General features: G+C 41.4%; 1 protein-coding gene across 1 annotated transcript in view; it reads right to left on the bottom strand.

Annotated features, from left to right (window-relative positions):
• FAM13A (family with sequence similarity 13 member A) overlaps window positions 1–18,209 on the bottom strand; it is a 319,784-nt gene that overhangs the window by 14,371 nt on the left and 287,204 nt on the right. The window contains 8 exon segments of the mRNA XM_038582151.1: window positions 339–422; window positions 2,227–2,322; window positions 11,284–11,367; window positions 12,014–12,234; window positions 13,117–13,198; window positions 14,096–14,191; window positions 14,193–14,235; window positions 14,717–14,927. Coding sequence (XP_038438079.1) covers window positions 339–422; window positions 2,227–2,322; window positions 11,284–11,367; window positions 12,014–12,234; window positions 13,117–13,198; window positions 14,096–14,191; window positions 14,193–14,235; window positions 14,717–14,927 — 917 coding nt within the window.

The raw sequence follows: 18,209 nt of genomic DNA, 5'->3' as shown, positions 1-18,209 counted from the left end.
AAATGAGTTACTGGAAAAAGATTTCTGGAGTACAGAAAATGCATTCCAAACAGAGGAAACTGTAACAAAAATATTGGGAACCCCCTCCCCCCAAATCCCTCAAAGCAAAATGAAAACAAGACAACAACAAGCAACAAAAAGGCAGGAGAATGAGATGGAACTGTGGAGACCAGCTGGATCCTAGGGTCCATAAGAGAGGACTGTTCTCGCCTGGTTAGGTGCAGCGAGTGGTTTTGAGGGCGCAGCACCGGAAGCCACCCCTCTGCATCCACAGGAGGAGGGGAGGCGGGGAGAGAGCCATGCCCGCTCAGCAGAGGTTAGCAGCGGGAGGACTTCACCTTTATCTCCTTGAAGAAGGAAGCAGTTTCTCCCTCGATGATTGGCTGCAGCAAAGGGCTTCTCCGCTTGCTGGAGGGGGATCCCTGTGACAGGACAGGTCGTTGACAAGTAGGTTCCACTGTGAATCCCTCTCCCTTGGCCTCTGGGCCTCTGCCTCCTCCAGGGCACTAGGATTCATCACTGCCTTTGAACTATATACCCTAACCCTTCCCCACCACATGTTCCCAGGAAAACTAGAGATGACCAAAGTTCTTGTCTGAGATGGTGCTTCAGTCCAGAGCCCACACACCCAAACCAAGGAGGCCTCAGGAGAGCAAGAAGAGCACAGGAGCATGTTAACCAAACGCAGAAAAGCCTGAGGACAGACATTGTCCTGTTCCTCCTCTTTCCTCCCTGAGGAGAGCAGATGTGAGAACCCTGGGAAGCATTAGAAGCTTTAAGTAAAACAACATAAGCTCCTCAGGTGATGCAAACGTTGTGCAGCTTCCCTGTTGTACCTTCTCACCTTATCCAGGAACACTCGTTTAGGGGTACTCAGGGCTCCTGACTGGAGAATGAAAGGATTCCTGAGATTGAATCCTTTCCTTGGCTAGTTTACTAAGTTATCCTGTGAAAAATTTCTAGAGAAGTAGCTTTCTTCTAATACACCTGCCAAAATCTGGAACCTGCCTTGCTCCTAGCGACAGATACACTGTTAACAGAAATACAAAGATTATATCTTAGAAATCAACAAGGAGGGGCGCCTGGCTGGCTCAGCTGGTGGAGTATGAGGCTCTTGATCTCAGGGTTGTGAGTTTGAGCCCCACGTTAGGTGCAGAGATTGCTTAAATAGAAAATCTTAAAGGGGCGCCTGGGCGGCTCAGCGGTTGAGCATCTGCCTTTGGCTTAGGCCGTGATCCCAGGGTCCTGGGATCGAGTTCCACATCAGGCTCCCTGCGGGGATCCTGCTTTTCCCTCTGCCTCTCTGTGTCTCTCATGAATAAATAAAATCTTAAAAAGAAAGAAAGAAAAAGAAAAAGAAAGAAGGAAAGAAAGAGAAAGACAGATTGATTTAAAGCAGGAACCAAACAAAGAACAGCAGCTAAGATGACATGCATTTTAACAACATAAAAGCAAGGCTGTGTGCGCTTATTTGAAAGTTGAAAAATCAAGAGAGAAAGCCCCCAGCATTCCCAGAGAGGAGAGCCCTGGACCAGAGGCAAAGGATTCCCCAGGAGACAGACAGGGCATTAAGGTTTACTCATAAACTGGGCAGAAAAGTGGGAGACTGGAATAGAGGAGATGGGCCAGCTGGCCAGTGCCTGGAGGCAAGCTGAGGGTCCCTACTCTGGACAGAATCAAAATTCAGAGGCCAAAAGCAGTTAGGTGTAAGTCAGAGGATGGTGGCCATTGAGGGCGGCCACACAGTTACTAGCCTCCCTCCCTCCCTCTTCTTCTCCTTAGGCTTCTCTATAGCTTCCAAAACCAGGCGGCTCTCTGGAGATCCTTAGAGGACTTCTCCCTGGATATGATCCCTAAGGGGGCCATCCCTCTTTTGGAGGGAGAGAGAAGACTATTACCAGTGGGCCCTTGGGACCAGAGAGGCCTCTGGACTGGAGGGGCTCTGTCCTGCTGGTGTTCTGAGGAAAGGGTGTCAGCCCAGCACAAGGCAGATGGACATACATGTTAAAGCATGTTGCTCAATAGAAAACAAAATTCCAGCAGTTTCAGATTTGCTCATTTTAGACAAATGTAGCCTCAGAAGTCTTTGACAAATTCTTCATTCCCCAAGCTTATGAGGCATAAATATTAATGACAGGTTCGACTATTAAAGAGTACTCTCTAATGAGAAGGCAGGTTGGGGCCCATTCCACTAGGTAATCAACCACAGAAAGCTGTTGTACTCACAATGATGGGTATGGTGTTGGCTCGGGACAGGATCTGTTTGACGAGCCGGTATCTGTCATATAGCGGTTTCATAACCTGACGTTCATTCTTGGTTACCTGAAAACAAGAGCAACAGAGCTCAAAAGCCTGCCTCTGACACTTAGGCTCTCAGCTGCTCAAGCAACTCCACTCTTGCCATTCTTGCAGAATTTATTTAAACTGATAATAGGGGGATCCCTGGGTGGCTCAGTGGTTTGGTGCCTGCCTTTGGCCCGGGGCGTGATCCTGGAGTCCCTGGATCGAGTCCTGTATCGGGCTCCCTGCATGGAGCCTGCTTCTCCCTCTGCCTGTGTCTCTGCCTCTCTCTGTCTGTGTTTCTCATGAATAAATAAAATCTTTAAAAATAAAATAAAATAAACTGATAATAGTATTTAGTCTGTGAATTTTTAAAATATCCACTTCAGCAGCAGATCTTTGGAAATCACTCCATCAGCAGTATTGCTTTTCCTGAGTCAAAGCTATGACCATTACTGGTTCACTGTGTAAAACTACTCAAAGTTCAGAGCTCCCAGGTGATTTACTGTTTTCCAGATCCAGGGAAGAAGAAAGTATGTATTTCTATGGTAATACTTACTGTGCAGCTCTGTGATCTTTTTTTTTTTTTTTTCACATGTCTCTCTCCCCTGTGAAATTGTTTTGTTTTTTAGGACAAGATTCTGGCAAACTGTAGGTATTCAAGAAACATCTGCTGCTAGACTACATGGATGGACTCATCTCCAGTGCCCTAAAATGTGGCAGAGTGCTCACAGATGTTTAAACGACTGTCTCGGGATCCCTGGGTGGCTTAGTGGTTTGGCGCCTGCCTTTGGCCCAGGGTGCGATCCTGGAGTCCCGGGATCGAGTTCCGCATCGGGCTCCCTGCATGGAGCTTGGTTCTCCTTCTGCCTGTGTCTCTGCCTCTCTCTCTCTCTCTGTGTGTGTGTCTATCATGAATAAATAAATAAAATCTTAAAAAAAAATAAATAAAGGACTGTCTCTACAGGCAGTGGGGGAATAATCAGGCCCAACTCCTGATAATGTTCTAGAAGCCCTTCATCATCTGCTGCTTCTCCTCTTTCCTGTCATATCTCAAGCTCCAGAGATAAACTAAGTTGTGTCATCCCTCTTTGCCTAGTTCTGTATGCCTTCAAATGGCCAATGGCCTCCTCTCTTCTCCATGGTTTGGCAGATTCCAGATCAAGAGCCACCTCCCCTGTGCAGCCTTCTTCCAACATCCCCCATTCTGAGAGACCCGCTCACGCACCTTTACCTACTGCAACCTGTGTATACTTTGTAACTTCACACATGGTTTGCTATTAACTGAATGTGCGTACCTCAAATTTTGAAACCTAGTCTCCTGTGTGATGGTATTATATTAGCAGTCGGGGATTTTGGCGGTGATTATGTCATGAGCCCTGATGAATGGGATTAGGACCCTCATATAAGAGACCCCAAAGAGCTCTCTGGCCTCTTCCGCCATGTGAGGACAGTAAGAAAATGGCTGTCTGTGAACCAGGAAAGAGCCCTCACCAGACACCAAATCTATCATTGCCTTGATCTTGGACTTCCCAGCCTCCCGAACTAAAATAGAAATAAATTTCTGTTGTTTAGAAGGTACTTGTCTACAGTATTTTTTTATAGCAGCCCCAGTAGAAGACACATTTTATACTCTATATTAACTATCTGTTGGCACACCTGTCTCCTCTTAAAGACTGTAAGCCTCTTGAGACCAGGAGTATGCGTTTTTGTATCCCTGGAAACTGTTTTCAGTGCCTATATAATGGAAATATTCCACAAGTATCTGTAAAATGATAGAATATTTCAAGCACAAATACATATGCAAAGTTTATAGGTATGCATGCATTTCCCCTTTTTACTTAAATGCCAAAAGAGATGAATTATCTTTGTTTCAAGTTTGTGGTTTGTCTTCTGCACTTTATTTCTACCACGCACATAAGGCAAGAGTTACAGAGGTAAGGAAGGGCAAATAGGATTAGGGACCTTTTGGGCCTTCAGCTTTGAAGACAACTTTAGACTGTGCATGAATGGATTATTCCTTTGTAACCTTTTATGTTTGCCTTTCTCAAAGTGATCAATAAGGGATCTTTGGACAAACTTCATGTGCCAGGATAGGATACTGCCACTACACAGAAACATCTTGTGGACTTCTTTTCTGTGAACAGCAATAATAATAATCTTTTCTATTTCTTCCTAAGTTCACAATATTGAAAGGCAGATGGTATTTTCCTATCTCTAGCTATCAAATCAAAAGGAGTTTTAAAATTGGTATTTCATAGAAGATGACCATCCATAATGAAAAGGAACACAGAAATTATGTTACAGAAAGACTGAGGATAAAACCATAGGTGTTACTACTAGACATGCCTACCATAATGGCCAACAGAAGACAACAGATTGTGTCAAGTGTCAGCAAGAATGCTGAAGAACTGGATGGAACTCTCTTTCACTGCTGCTAAGAGTGGAATACTCTGGACAACTATTTGGTAGTGTCTACTAAAGCTGAACATGTGAGCCCTCAGTTCCACTCTTAAGTATAAAAAAAAAAAAAGTGTGGCCTTAAGCTTACTAAAAGACACACAGAATAATGTTCACAGCAGCACTACTTATAATAACCCCAAAGTGGAAACCATCCATATGCCCAGCAACAGAATGGATATGCTCCCCAAACTGAATACTGCACGGCAACGAGGATGAATGGGCCACAGTTATAGGCAACATCATCAATTAATCTTACAAAAAGAAAGCCAAGTAAAAATAAGCCAGACACTAAAGAATATATAATGTAAAATTTCACTTTTGTCAGTTCAGAAATAAGCCAATAGAATTTACAGCTTTAGAAGTCAAGGTAATGGTTTTCCTTCGTGGAGTGGAGGTCGTGGTATTGACTGGAAGGGGACAGGAGCAGGAAGGAGCAATCCTTCCTTCTGGAGGATTGGCAACATCTGTTTCTTGTCTTGATGCTGGTTACCTGGACTAGTTTACTTTGTAAAAATGTATCAAGGCACATATTTATACTGGGGACTCCTTTCTGTATTTATGTTATACTTCAACAAGACTTTAATGACAGCCACAGAAAAGTCTAAGGATAGAAATGGAGTGACTTGTACAATCTCATATGTAAAATGACAAAATTTAGGACTGGAACACATGGGATAACTTTTTAAATACAAGATGTATCTGGTAAATGTGTTCCAGATGAGGTTAAGGCACATTCTAATTGTCAACATATGACATGTGGTGAAATATTATTATGCAAGATAAACAATTCATAGTTTAGTGACCAAAAGACATACTAAAAATAAAAATAATAAGAAGCTAGCATTTCCCCATTGTGGACTCACATCCTATTACTTGTTGCTTGGCAGAAATATTTTTGGACTGTAGAACGAAAGTCTGGATTTTAGAAGGAGAGGTAAAACCAGCCAGAAATGGCAAATTTGACAGAAACCAATTTCCTCTCTAATTCTTTTTTCAAATTTTCTAGTTGGAGCAGATGAAGAAGATCACTGGCTTAATTTTTTGTTTTATGATACTGATATTTAGATTTTTCTATGAGCTGCTCATGTTTTAAATCAGGAACTAATCACCTGATTGATCTGATAAAGCCCAGTTTCTGACTATGTGGGGTTAAACCTGTTATAATTCCACCAAAGTTAACACTGGCATTTGATAGAAGTGTCTAAACACCAGAAATATTAAAGATCTGTAAGTCTGAGGGGTAGAAAGAATTAATACTACTTGATTTACACCAGGATTAGTTTCATGATATATATCTGAAACCAAAGGCTTGGTGATATTAAAAGTTAATACAACTTTCACTCATCAGAAAGCCACATCACATGCAATGATCAGAACTGGATTTGTTAGTAGAGCCAAAATCTAACCAACATTTCCATAAACAAAGTGAAGCCTTGGCTGAATTGTTACAAAAGGGTCAACTGATATTAAATGGGCCATGGGAAAATTGTTTGGAAGTTGATGTCTCTTATTCTTGAGTCATCGGCTGCTCGGAGATTCTGTTATTGATTGAAAACTGGCCTTTGAATGAGCCAGTTTCCTGGTTTGGAAAGCCTTGGTTTCCTGATTGGAAACAGCAGAATCCAGATTAGAAAATCTTTATGATCTATAGTTGCTTGGAAATGACTTTAGGCCAAGCATGTAATAGTCACTGGATTATTATTATTATTATTTTTTTAAGATTTTATTTATTCATTCATGAGAGACACAGAGAGAGGGAGAGAGAGGCAGAGACACAGGCAGAGGGAGAAGCAGGCTCCATGCAGGGAGTCTGATGTGGGACTTGATCCCGGGACTCCTGGATCACACCCTGGGCCGAAGGCAGGCGCTAAACCGCTGAGCCATCCAGGAATCCCCCTGGATTCTCCACCCCCCCCAAATTCTCTATTATACTTTCACTTCTCTTGCCTCAAACCTTCATTAAACTTTCATTTAGGTGGTATCTCTGGATGGCTTTCCAGTGTGTGGGAAAGATGTATTTTTGCACACAAATCAGGACAATATAAAAACCTAGATGGAAACCTAAGGCAGCAGCACCTCCCATTCTGTCTTTGCTTTTCTTAAAAAGATTTTAATTAATTAATTAATTAATTTATTGCACATGAAGTAGGGGGGAGGGGAAGAAGGTGAAGGAAAGAGAATCTCAAGCAGACTCTGTGCTGAGCATGGGACCTGACGTGGGCTTCTCATGACCCTGAGATTACTACCTGAGCCAAAATGGAGAGTCAGATGCTTAAATGACTGAGCCATCCCGATGCTGGGGCCTTTGTTTTTGATTAAAAGAAATCTTCATCTGTTGATCTCTTACTACTGCTTTTGGTTGTTCTATAAGGTTTCAGATAATATTTCCAGGTACCAAGGGAACACTAGCCAATAATTAATCCACATTCAAATAGAGGAAAAGTCTTGGACCAAAATTACAGAGGCCCAATTAGACAGCTGCATTTGCCTGCCTTTGCCTTTTGTGACAGTTCTTGTCTTTGCCTCAAATAAAACTTCCTTACAAAAACACCCATTTGGGCTCTGTCACCTGGACAGTGCCACACAGGTGAAAGAGGAAATGACTGATGCTTTTAATGTGAAGATAAAGATAGAATTAGGACCCTGGAATATCATGGTTAGAAGAGCCTTCTATTTTCATACAATGAAACTCAGCATTGGAAAGGGCAATGATTTGCCCAAGGCAACAGATTTGGGTCAAGAACCCAGGTTCAGGGATCCCTGGGTGGCGCAGCGGTTTGGCGCCTGCCTTTGGCCCAGGGCGTGATCCTGGAGACCCGGGATCGAATCCCACGTCGGGCTCCCGGTGCATGGAGCCTGCTTCTCGCTCTGCCTCTCTCTCTCTCTCTCTCTCTCTGTGACTATCATGAATAAATAAATAAAATCTTTAAAAAAAAAAAAAAAAAAAAAAAGAACCCAGGTTCACTGACTCGCAGTTCAGTTTTCTTTCCATTCACAAATAAGACATGAAGTAAAGTAGGATCTTAACCCAGTGAAGACACACTAAAAATGTCACATTGAAGCATTTTCCTCTAATAGGGTTTGACCAAGTTGTCTTCACATAAAGAATTCTGCCTTCCAAGGTCAGAGCCCTGCCTATGTTGAGTTCACAAGACCTCTAGCTATGAGCAGTAGCAAGGAAGCACCGCTTTGTGAGAAATTATGCCACAGACAAGAAACTATACAGCCTCAGAATCTTCTTAGTAAAACATGTGGTTTGAGTTTGTGTGTGCAAGGGTACCTCTGTGTCATAAAACTACTAATAGGAGAAGATAAATGAGATGGATTCTTTTTTTTTTTTTTTTTTTATGATAGTCACAGAGAGAGAAAGGGAGAGAGGCAGAGACATAGGCAGAGGGAGAGGCAGGCTCCATGCACCGGGAGCCTGATGTGGGATTCGATCCCGGGTCTCCAGGATCGTGCCCTGGGCCAAAGGCAGGCGCCAAACCGCTGCGCCACCCAGGGATCCCAGATGGATTCTTTTAACTATTGCATCTTGGCCCATCGACTCAGAAAGACGTAACTCTCCTTACTACTGGATAAAAATAGCAGACTCAGCAAAGATCAGATAATCCCAAATAGCAGATAGCCAAAGGGCAGTATTTACATATGACTTCAGAATTTGCGTTTAAATTTGAACCAAGTGTGTCTAGTGTCATGTTAGTTTCCAAGGTATTAAAACATAACATTAAAATATACTGATGAGGAAGAGGCTCAAGGAGAAACCAGAAGCTCTTGCAAACAACCCATTCCTTTCCCTAAACGTCATCATCAAGGAGTGGTCTTGTAAAGAAGGTAACACGGTTACCTGCAGTTATGTGTTGTATTTTCTGTGACATGGTCTTTTGATGAGATCCTTAAATGCTGAAAAGACATGCTTTCATAATTAGTAGGGATTTATGTGCCACTTTGTAAATGAGTGTGTTTTTGTTTTTCCAAACATGTTTTTCCAATCTGTAGAGTGCACTGTTAAAGCAAACAACCTTGTTTAAAAAATGTACAAGGGCAGCAGACAACTGTTTTGGCCTGTGATTCTGACAATTATTCATTGTCCTTTCAAATCAGAATCTGTAGACTCAGCAAAAACCCATGAGCTTTGAGCACCTGCTTCTCAAAAACAAAACAAACAAAACAAAAAACCCAAACCGAAAACCAAAACAAACAAAAAAACCCCTGGGGTTTGGAATGATAGTTTAGCTCTGGAAATACATGTACTTTTCTTTTGAGAAGAGTGTTGCTCAAATGGTATTTACAGTTCAGGGTCCATGGCAATACTGCGGACCTAAGAATGAAAAGTTCACTCTGATTTTCACACTGGCCACATAGCAAATGAACTCTGCTTTTCCTGAGGAGGATGGAGTATTCATGTTCCAGAGAGAGAGAGGCAGAGAGTCTGACCACAAACCAGCAAAAATGCCATTCAAACTTCTACAGCACTTGCTCCCTGCCCAATGAGATGCTAGAATCCAGACTCAAAAAGGTGTTCTTCCAATATCTGAAAGAACAATGAAACGAGGAAGCAATACTGCAGGGCTAAGAACTAGGATTTCATATTCCTAATGATGCGCATTCTTTCTCCTGATTCCATCACTTAATAAGTAGGCTGCGGCTAGCAGAACATATACCTGTAGCAGAAGTGAAAACATCATTTAAAAAAAAAAAAAAAGAAGTGAAAACCTCATGGACTGGGCACCCTCCCGAACCACTTGCCAAGAACCCCAGCCCACTTCCTCAGTGCAGACAGCGTGCAGGTAAATGTGCCTGCATTGTGTCCATGCCATCAGTTAGTCTCCATGACAACCTAGAACAGCCAGCTACGGTATAGACAGAGCTCTGCTCTTACCTCAGTAGCCCAAAGCTCCAGAGCTGGTCTCAGTAGGGCTGGGATCTGAATCTAGGTCTGCTGATCCCTGTCCCTGCACATCATTTCAGCCCAGGCAGAATGAGAGGATGTGTGTCCAACTCTGAGCAACAAACACCAAGCATACAAGCCCCCGAACTGGCCATAAAGGTTGGGACTAGAAAGCAGTGGAGAGATCTCGGGGACTCTGGCAAAGAAATCTGTAAAGGAGTCTGTCAATGTCATCTATGAACCTACGTGATGAAAAGAAGAAATGCTGGAGAAGGAAGGCATGCAAGTCCTGCCCTTCTTCCCCACCTGCCTGGTGGCCACCAGGAGATCTATACTTAGAAGGTTCTGAGCCTCTAGTGAAGAAGGGGCCTCTCTCTGCTACAGGAGTTCAGTTCTACTTCTCCAAGTTCTGAATACTCCAAGAGAAAAGGACAAGTTGCACAATATATTTGAGCTCCAGTGCATTTACTGTTTGATTCAATGCCTTTAAAAAATCCAAAACAAAACTTGGCTTGAAACATGACCATTATCCCAGAGCACCAGTGTTTTTCCGCTGTAGGGACAGGCCAGTAAAATCAATCAGCAGAAGCTCCAGCTTTTTTTTTTTTTTTTTTTTTTAATTTAAACCTGATAAATTCAGAACTGAGATACCATGGAGGATGCATTCTCCAAACAGTTTCTTGGGCACAGGGTATGTGTCAGGTCTTTGTGCTAGATCAAGTGCACTGTTAGGTGAACAAAACCCAGAATTCCTGACTTCACAGATCCTTGAGTCTAGTGCATTATTCTGGAAACTTCTTTATTCAAAAGAGTAAATTTTACATGAAAATATTATCTTCATTATATAGCCATGGCTGTGACTGGAAAAGAGACCGATGCATTTTGGCTGTATAAAAATCCTTCTGTGAGTATAAACCTCATGCTTCTTTATATCTGCTCTTAAGAACTTGTTTTGTTGGGTTCTCGACAACACTCTCAATAAGTCACGAAGGGTAACTGACAAGGATATCTGCTTACGAGTTTCTTAAGGAATAGAGCAGAAGACTATCGTTCCACTGTCTCCTGCAGGACTAATGACAAACACGCAATAACCATGCTTGCTGAATAAGAAATTGCTTTAAATGCTTTCTATTGCTATGAAAAGGCAAAGTCCTATTTTGGACTCCTCACACTTTTGGTTCAGGATAATGGCTGGATTTTCTCTACAGATAAACATCAGCCACAGACACACTGAAGAGAGATTAAATTTTAGGGGATATCATACTAGTTTAACATCTTCATTTTATGGGTTAGAATGCCTTGGAGCCAGTGACAGCTTATGGGGACAGACCTAGGGATAGGGAATTCTCTAGGGCTTTGTGCACTCACCTATAATCTATGTTTCCTCTACCACTGTCCCCCTGAAGCAGAACACTAGTGACTAAATGTTAGCTGCAAACGAATTTTTCTTTGGAACTCAAATTCAGTATCTTCTTGACAGTGGAAGTCACTCATCAGTTTAGCTTTCAGGAAGCTTAGGTCTGCTGAAAATACGTGGTCATCTCCTAAACACTAGGAAAACTCTTATGTCAAATACTGAACACAGAAGATTCAGGTCTAAAGCCAAATAGTTTACCCCAATCAGAAAATTCATTAGTACATTTACATACCGGCCGCCCATGAATGCTTTCATAATATAACAGAGCTTTCTGCAGAGCCACTTTCTCGTTAGCAATTTGGTCTTTGGTCATATCCTGAATAAACAAAAGGAGAGAGAAATGAAAGAAAGGGAAACATTTATGCACCTTACTACTTATTTATGTAAACAAATTTCTAAAGTAAAGTTAAAAAGAATCCTCCTACAATAGCTCCTCTGAGCTCTATTCAAAGCTCACTTAGGCATTAGCTCTTCCTGACCTTTTGCTGGGAATACAGACAATACAGCAGAGTCATGATCAACTACTTGTATCTCCCACATGGCAGCAAAGGCATGTTGAGGTAAGCAAGGCTGCAAGGCACATGGGGCTTAGCTTAATGGCCCAAGCAATGACTACAATAACAAATTACACAGTCCCAAAGGTTGGTCTACAATCCTTTTACTCTAGAGTCATCAAACCCTCTGTTAAGCTGAATGAGTTTTCTGCGATCTGTATGTTAGAATGTTCTGCTTTCAATGTGTAGTCATAAACCAAAGTACTAGCAGTGAAAACACTCTCAAGCTATTCCATCTGCTTCTCTAGACATCTAAAAGTGTGGGAAATGAGGGCGTGAGAGGTCTGAGAAGGCTTCGCTGCATCCCTCTTCCTACGGGGACCCATGTGGCAGCCCCTATTTCCACCGTGTTGGCTGGAATAGTTTAGGACAAGCAATTGGCTTGGGGCCTCCACTGAATCTCCACACCTTAATGTCCTCAGGACGGCTGCTTTCTGTCCGCTTCTCCTGGAGCTTCCTCTGGATGGATTCCAGCGTGGCTTCGACGCTAGGCTTTACTGCTTTATCTATGAGCTCTTGCTTCTTCTCATCTTCTTTCTCAAGCTGGGAACCGAAACTCTTGGGGAGCGTGTTGCTTCGCTGCCGCATCCTGGGGGTTAGATCCTCTTCAGATATCTTCAGTTTGGACTCTAGTTGAAAACATTTAGGGGTGGTGACATATGAGAATCAATGTCTGCTGAACATTAATTGCTTCTCTGTGGTGTTAATAACTGTTTAGTCTCATCTTTTTTCAGAAAGTATCTAATTATAACAGTAGTTGAAATCCCTGGGTTATTATGCAAAACCTGAGAAAATGCTAACATCTTGGATTATCTGGAATGTTTCCCTAACCCAAATTCCTGAGAAAGCTTTAGTTATGTAACATCTATGCTTTAGCCACACCAACAGGCTTGCTGTTCTCAGAATGTGGCAGATGTCGCCTATATTCACTCCCTTACTGTTTAACAGCATTGACTGATCCAGCACCCAACTGCTGGCCAACTTTTTATGGATAACTTACATACCTTATTTTGGAATTATTTTCCTTTGTATTCTCTTTGGTTGTTTTTATGACTATCTCCTAGAAGACAGCATGTTTTTTGAGGGACCAAGGACCCAATCCTTTTCTTTTTTTTTTTTTTTTTTTATTTTTTTTTTTTTTTTTTTCTTTTTTTTTTTTTTTTTTTTTTTTTTTTTTTTTTTTTTTTTTTCTTTTTCTTTTTTTTTTTCCAATCCTTTTCATATTCCTCTGTGCTTACAGGTCTTCTCTTAACACCACAGTAAATAAAACCCTGGTACTTAATAGGATTTGAATTGAAATCATCATCCTTCAATTCATGACTTTGGGAAGTGGGGAAATGATGCAGTGTTTGTATCTTAGCTGGGCTGTCCGTGATGGAGACCATGGTGAAATATGGGGAAGGTGTCCTTTGAAAAATTTCAGCAGTGGCACTCAGGATGTGGTGAGATCATGAATTCTGACGGTGGCTTGTCTTTCAGAAACCATGGCATAGGTCTAGAACTCTACCTACCTTTAAGCTGCTTCCGGAATTTGGCAAGGTCATTTGTCCATTTTAGAACCTCAGGATTGGCTGCTTTGTCACTATGGGAAGGCTAAGAAAAGGAAAATCAAATGTAAATATTTTTGAACTGCAGCACGAGAAGAGTTTGATGATCAGGTTTGTTTTATTTTTTAAAAAATTTTAAAAGATTTTATTTATTTATTTGAGAGAGAGCAAGCACACAGCAGAGTGGGGAGGGACAGAGGGAAAAGCAGGATCCCTACCAAGCAGGGAACCTGATGCGGAATTCGATCTCAGGACCGCAGGATCAGGATGTTTAACTGCATGAGGCACCTAGGCGCCCCATGATCAGTTTGTTTTAAAGAGGAAGAGAAAGTTGAATGCCACCGGAAAAAGAAATTCATCATGAACAATCAGAACAAACGTCATAGGTGTAATTCTATTATCCCTCTTTACATATGGTTATTTTTGATGCTTTCAAAGAATTCCTCACAGGCAAAATGCTGGACTTCTCTGAAGTCCTTTTTCATGAGTTGTAGGGTTTAAGGTGTCAGGCTAACAGAATGGAAAGGAGAGGGGATTTCCATGCAAAATGCCTTTCTGCCACTCTTGTGGGCAATGCTAACATGGACCTGAGAGTAGAATGAGGTCAGTCCTAATAAAATTTTAGAAGATAATCTTGAATTAAGTTTTAGCTGAAATAAAGAAACATTTAATGATTTTTCCCATTCCTTCTCATGGATAAGTTTATGAGATGTGAACTAAAATATTCAATTATCTGTAAGAATACCCTGTGCAAGGAAAATGCTGATACATGATGTCTGGGGCTTCTCAGGGCTTATCCCCAGTTTTTATTGTCTTTTTGTTTCAGAGATTCCTAGAAATCTCCCTTAACTTTCTATCGCTTTTCCGAGTTGCTGATATGCTGGCATGTTGATGGATCAGGGGACAGGTGGGGACAGGAAAAGCCCTGTGAGGAGACACTTACTCTGTACTTCCTCTCTTCTTCAAATCTATCTTCAAACTTTCGGATCTTCTTTTTAAGGCTCTGAATCCTTCGTGTGAGCTGGGCAGGTGTCAGGTCCTTCCTGCTCGTCATCATAGGACCCGAGAGAGGAGCTCCGGCGCCTATGAGGGGCACAGGGTAGGACACTCACTGCCTGCCGAGGCGCATGGAGTGGGGACATGGCACGGAGGGAGGAAGGGGGAGGCTCCAAACAGCCCCATCCTCTTGAATAAAAGAAAGCTGACTACCAATTCATTTCGTGACCCTGAGCTCTATATGTCCCACCTATGAAACACATCTAACTTTCTCTCACTCACATTTACATTTAGCAAAGGTAGGACTGAGATACACCTTGCGGACCTGAGGGTTAAATTTTAGATAGCTCTGCAAAGGATGTGCTAATGGAAAATCAGTCTGTGGTGATGTAGTTGGGCCAACTGAAAAATTACAAAGAGCCTGTGTATTAGGATGGAGTGTTCCCAATATGCTCCTTCACAGACTTACAATGTAATTAAAAAGAATTACTAGCCTTCAACACCATTCCTATTCTTTCTAATGTTATGGCAATGATGTAGTCATTGCTTATCAGTGACACAAACCTACCTCATGAAAGAATGGGAATTTGGGGGAGAGGGAGGCACTTCCGTGTCATCCAGGTATTGCCTACTCTGCCCATAAGCATAGAACCGAGGAGAGAGCATAGGGTCACTGTCTTCATCCAGAAGCTGGCGAATCAGGCGCCCAGCCTGTGGGGAGAGGCGTGCTTCATCAGAGTCCACACTCTCCTGCTGCCATGAGAAGGTAGGGACAGGGTCTGGAAGAATAAGGAGGGTGAGAAGTCAAAATTGCTCAGGAAAGCATTATTGTTTCCTAAGTTTACTGAATGGTTTAGGAGGCACTGAATGACCTCCTATTTCAGATTTAAGGTTCAGATGAAGGACACTGCGCCCCGACTAGAATCATCAATATATCTGACAGCCATCATCTACTTCCTAGTTCTGTCCTCACTTGCTTTCAAAAGATTTACTAGGGCTGTCTGGAGGAATGGCTGTAAGGAAGGAGAGCAAACAGTGTATGCTTCCAGCCTCCCCCAAAGATCAGGGACAAGAAGTTTTCCATGTGAGGGCATTATGAAGAGGAGAAGCAAGGTGTGTCATGGAGACAGAGACTTGGCATCACGGCTATACATCCTTCACTGAAACGACCAGGGAGTCACATTTGTCTTGTGAGAGCTCATTTACCTAGGAGTTGCACCTTCCATTTTGGGTCTTTCAGTAAGCCGTTCATGTGCTTCTGCTTAGTGTTGGGATTAGTGTGTTTAAGATGGATGTTTTGCACTTGAAATTTCAGAAGCTGCTCAAGACTACAGTTAACGTAAGATGCTTACATAAATTAGTCAAAAACAAGAAGAAAAAGAAGAATGACTTTCTAAGGGTAAATCTGTACAAATTATTTTAGCTAGTCTTTAAGAAAAAGACACACTCAACACAACATCCTGGGAATATGGCTATATTTATTTCTCTTTCCTTTTAAGACCCACCTCAATATATTCCTTTCCTCATTAAAAAAAATCCTATCAGGTTTTAAAGATAAATTTCAGATGATGTAAGGTATTTCATTTGTAGAACTCCCTGCATTAAAAAAGGTTATGTTTTAAGTATACTAATGGATTACTGTGATTTACACAAGGCTAGGATTTGGGCATGCCCTGAAATTCTGGGATTCCTAGAGCTTGAATCATATAACATTTGTTCCTTTAGCTATCAAAGTGTTTATCAAATCTACAAAATTATCTTAAACAAGTGCTTAATTAGTATTTTATTTAAATAGATCATATCATAATCATAAAATGTTAGAGCTGGTTGAAACTTCATATATTGTCTAATTTAGAGATTTCTCACCCCCGCTGCATGTTAGCATCACAAAGGGAGATACACATAACTTCTATTGCACAGGTTATCACAGCACCCTACTAAACAGAATACTTACATGAGGACCCAAATACCAGTCTTCCCCTCCACCTCCCCGACCCACACTTACTTTAAAAGCTGCCCAAGTAATCCTAAACACATTCAGGTTTCAGAACCATGGATTCAATCCAACAGATCACAGACAAAGAAATTGAAACCCAAAGAATTTAAGAGCAAATATCTAATCAATGACAAGATTTGGGACTAAAACTAAATCTCCTCACTTGAAGGATAGTGCTTCAATATAGTATGCGCCAGATGCTCTAATAACAAGGATGACATCTGAAATTTTTGAAGATCCCACAATAGGAGAGATCATATTAATGTAAAACATTAACCTCCTATGGTATGAGGCCCATAGGTTCTCAAAATTTAAAGAGAATGAAGCTATCTGGGAACTCAGATGGTAATATAAAAAAAATTTTTTTTTTTAAAATCAAAGCATCTGCAAGTCCCAAAAAGTGGCAGGGAACATGTTGGTAGGAATATTTGGCTAAAGCTAGAGGTGATCAGGAGCTGTCCCCTCATTTGCACTAAAGCTTGCAGCAGGCTCCTCCTAAGTGTAGGGCTCAGATATGAGCAGCTCCAAACTAATGGCATAAAAGAGCAAGAAATCGATGAGAGGTGAGGGAAGGAGAGGGTAAGAAGAAAGTAATCCCTAGAGAAAGAAGAAAGATGTAGTGTTATGTTACAGAAAATGGAACTATTAAACCGGCCATAATGTACCTATCATTTCATGATATTTCCTAAGACAGCAGCGATTTTTTTAAGGGCTCCTATCAGGGCAGGAAAGGGTTAAGATGGTTTGACCAGTGATGTAGCAGGCAGTAACCTCACTGCAGAGTGGCAAAGGAGCAAAACAAGCAAGGGAAGGCCAAGGTGGCGTGCCGGGGACAGAGGGCACGGGCAAAGTAAAGTCTGATGTTGATATTGGCATATGAGTGCGCAGGCTAGTTTGACATTTCTACTCCTCACAGTTTCATTTGAAAAGGTGTTACCTTAGATCCTGAAATCCCTTAATTTGTCTGAACCTAGCAGAATATCTCTTTAGAAATATTACAACTAATCTTTCAATTTTTGACTTTGTAGTCTCTGTGTACCAAATGAAGACTGTCTGTGACCATTATCCAAACATGCCTCTGGTAAAAAATATACTGTGATCCTGAATTATCTATAAAGTACTAATCCCCCCCCCCCTTTTTTTTTTTTTACTGAAATGTGTATTTTATTTACTGTAAGTATATTTTAGAACAGATTTGTAATTTGTACAATTTAATGCTTTAATTATTTTTTTTCTATTCTCATTTAGTTTGTATTTTCATTGTATAGAGCAGGCAGATGTTGGGTCAAGCAACTATTGAAGAGAAATACAAAGAAAATATGAAAGACCCATTATTCCTTCTGTCCAACTGAAACAGGAATTTGTCTTTTAAAAATCAGCTCTTGCTTTTGGGTCCAGATGGGGCGAGGAAGTTTTGGAACCCCTTGAAGCTACTAGCTCTGTCTGATTTTTTTAAAAGAAAAAGAAAAAAAGCAGGGAGCCCTTTCTCAGCTGCTGGCCCGAGGAGACTGGCTGGAGCCCCACTCAGTGCTCATCAAGATAAGTGCACTCTTAGTCCTCTTCATCTATTTCACCCATCCCCTCCTTCCCCTCTGGCAATCACCAGTTTGTATATTAAAGTCCATTTTTTTGCCCTTTTCCCCCTTGTTCATTTGTTTTGTTTCTTAAATTCCACATGAATAAGATCATATGGCATCTGTCTTTCTCAGTCTTACTTATTTCACTTAGCCTCATACCCTGTAGGCCAATCCATGTTGTTGCAAATGGCAAGATCTCACTCTTTCCTTTTTTTCTATAGAATTATAATTGAAGGCTCTTATAATAATTTATAAAATTACACATAATATATAGTTCAATAGGACTAGCTCATTAAAATTCTTCTGTTTTAGTTTGAAATGATCTGAAAATCCAGGGCCTACTCATGTTTTGATAATTGATACTTAACTAGACAAAGAAGAACCAAATAAAAACAGTGTAGTACAGGACAGTATGTCCAATTGCATTTCCTGCCCTACAGATTCAGTTTTGAGGATGTGTTAATTGACCAATCCCAGTTCCTATTTTG

The sequence above is a fragment of the Canis lupus genome, chromosome 32 (genome assembly GCF_011100685.1).
Source record: "Canis lupus familiaris isolate Mischka breed German Shepherd chromosome 32, alternate assembly UU_Cfam_GSD_1.0, whole genome shotgun sequence".
Classification (NCBI taxonomy): Eukaryota; Metazoa; Chordata; class Mammalia; order Carnivora; family Canidae; genus Canis; species Canis lupus.
This window is presented reverse-complemented; position numbering and strand designations above follow the sequence as displayed.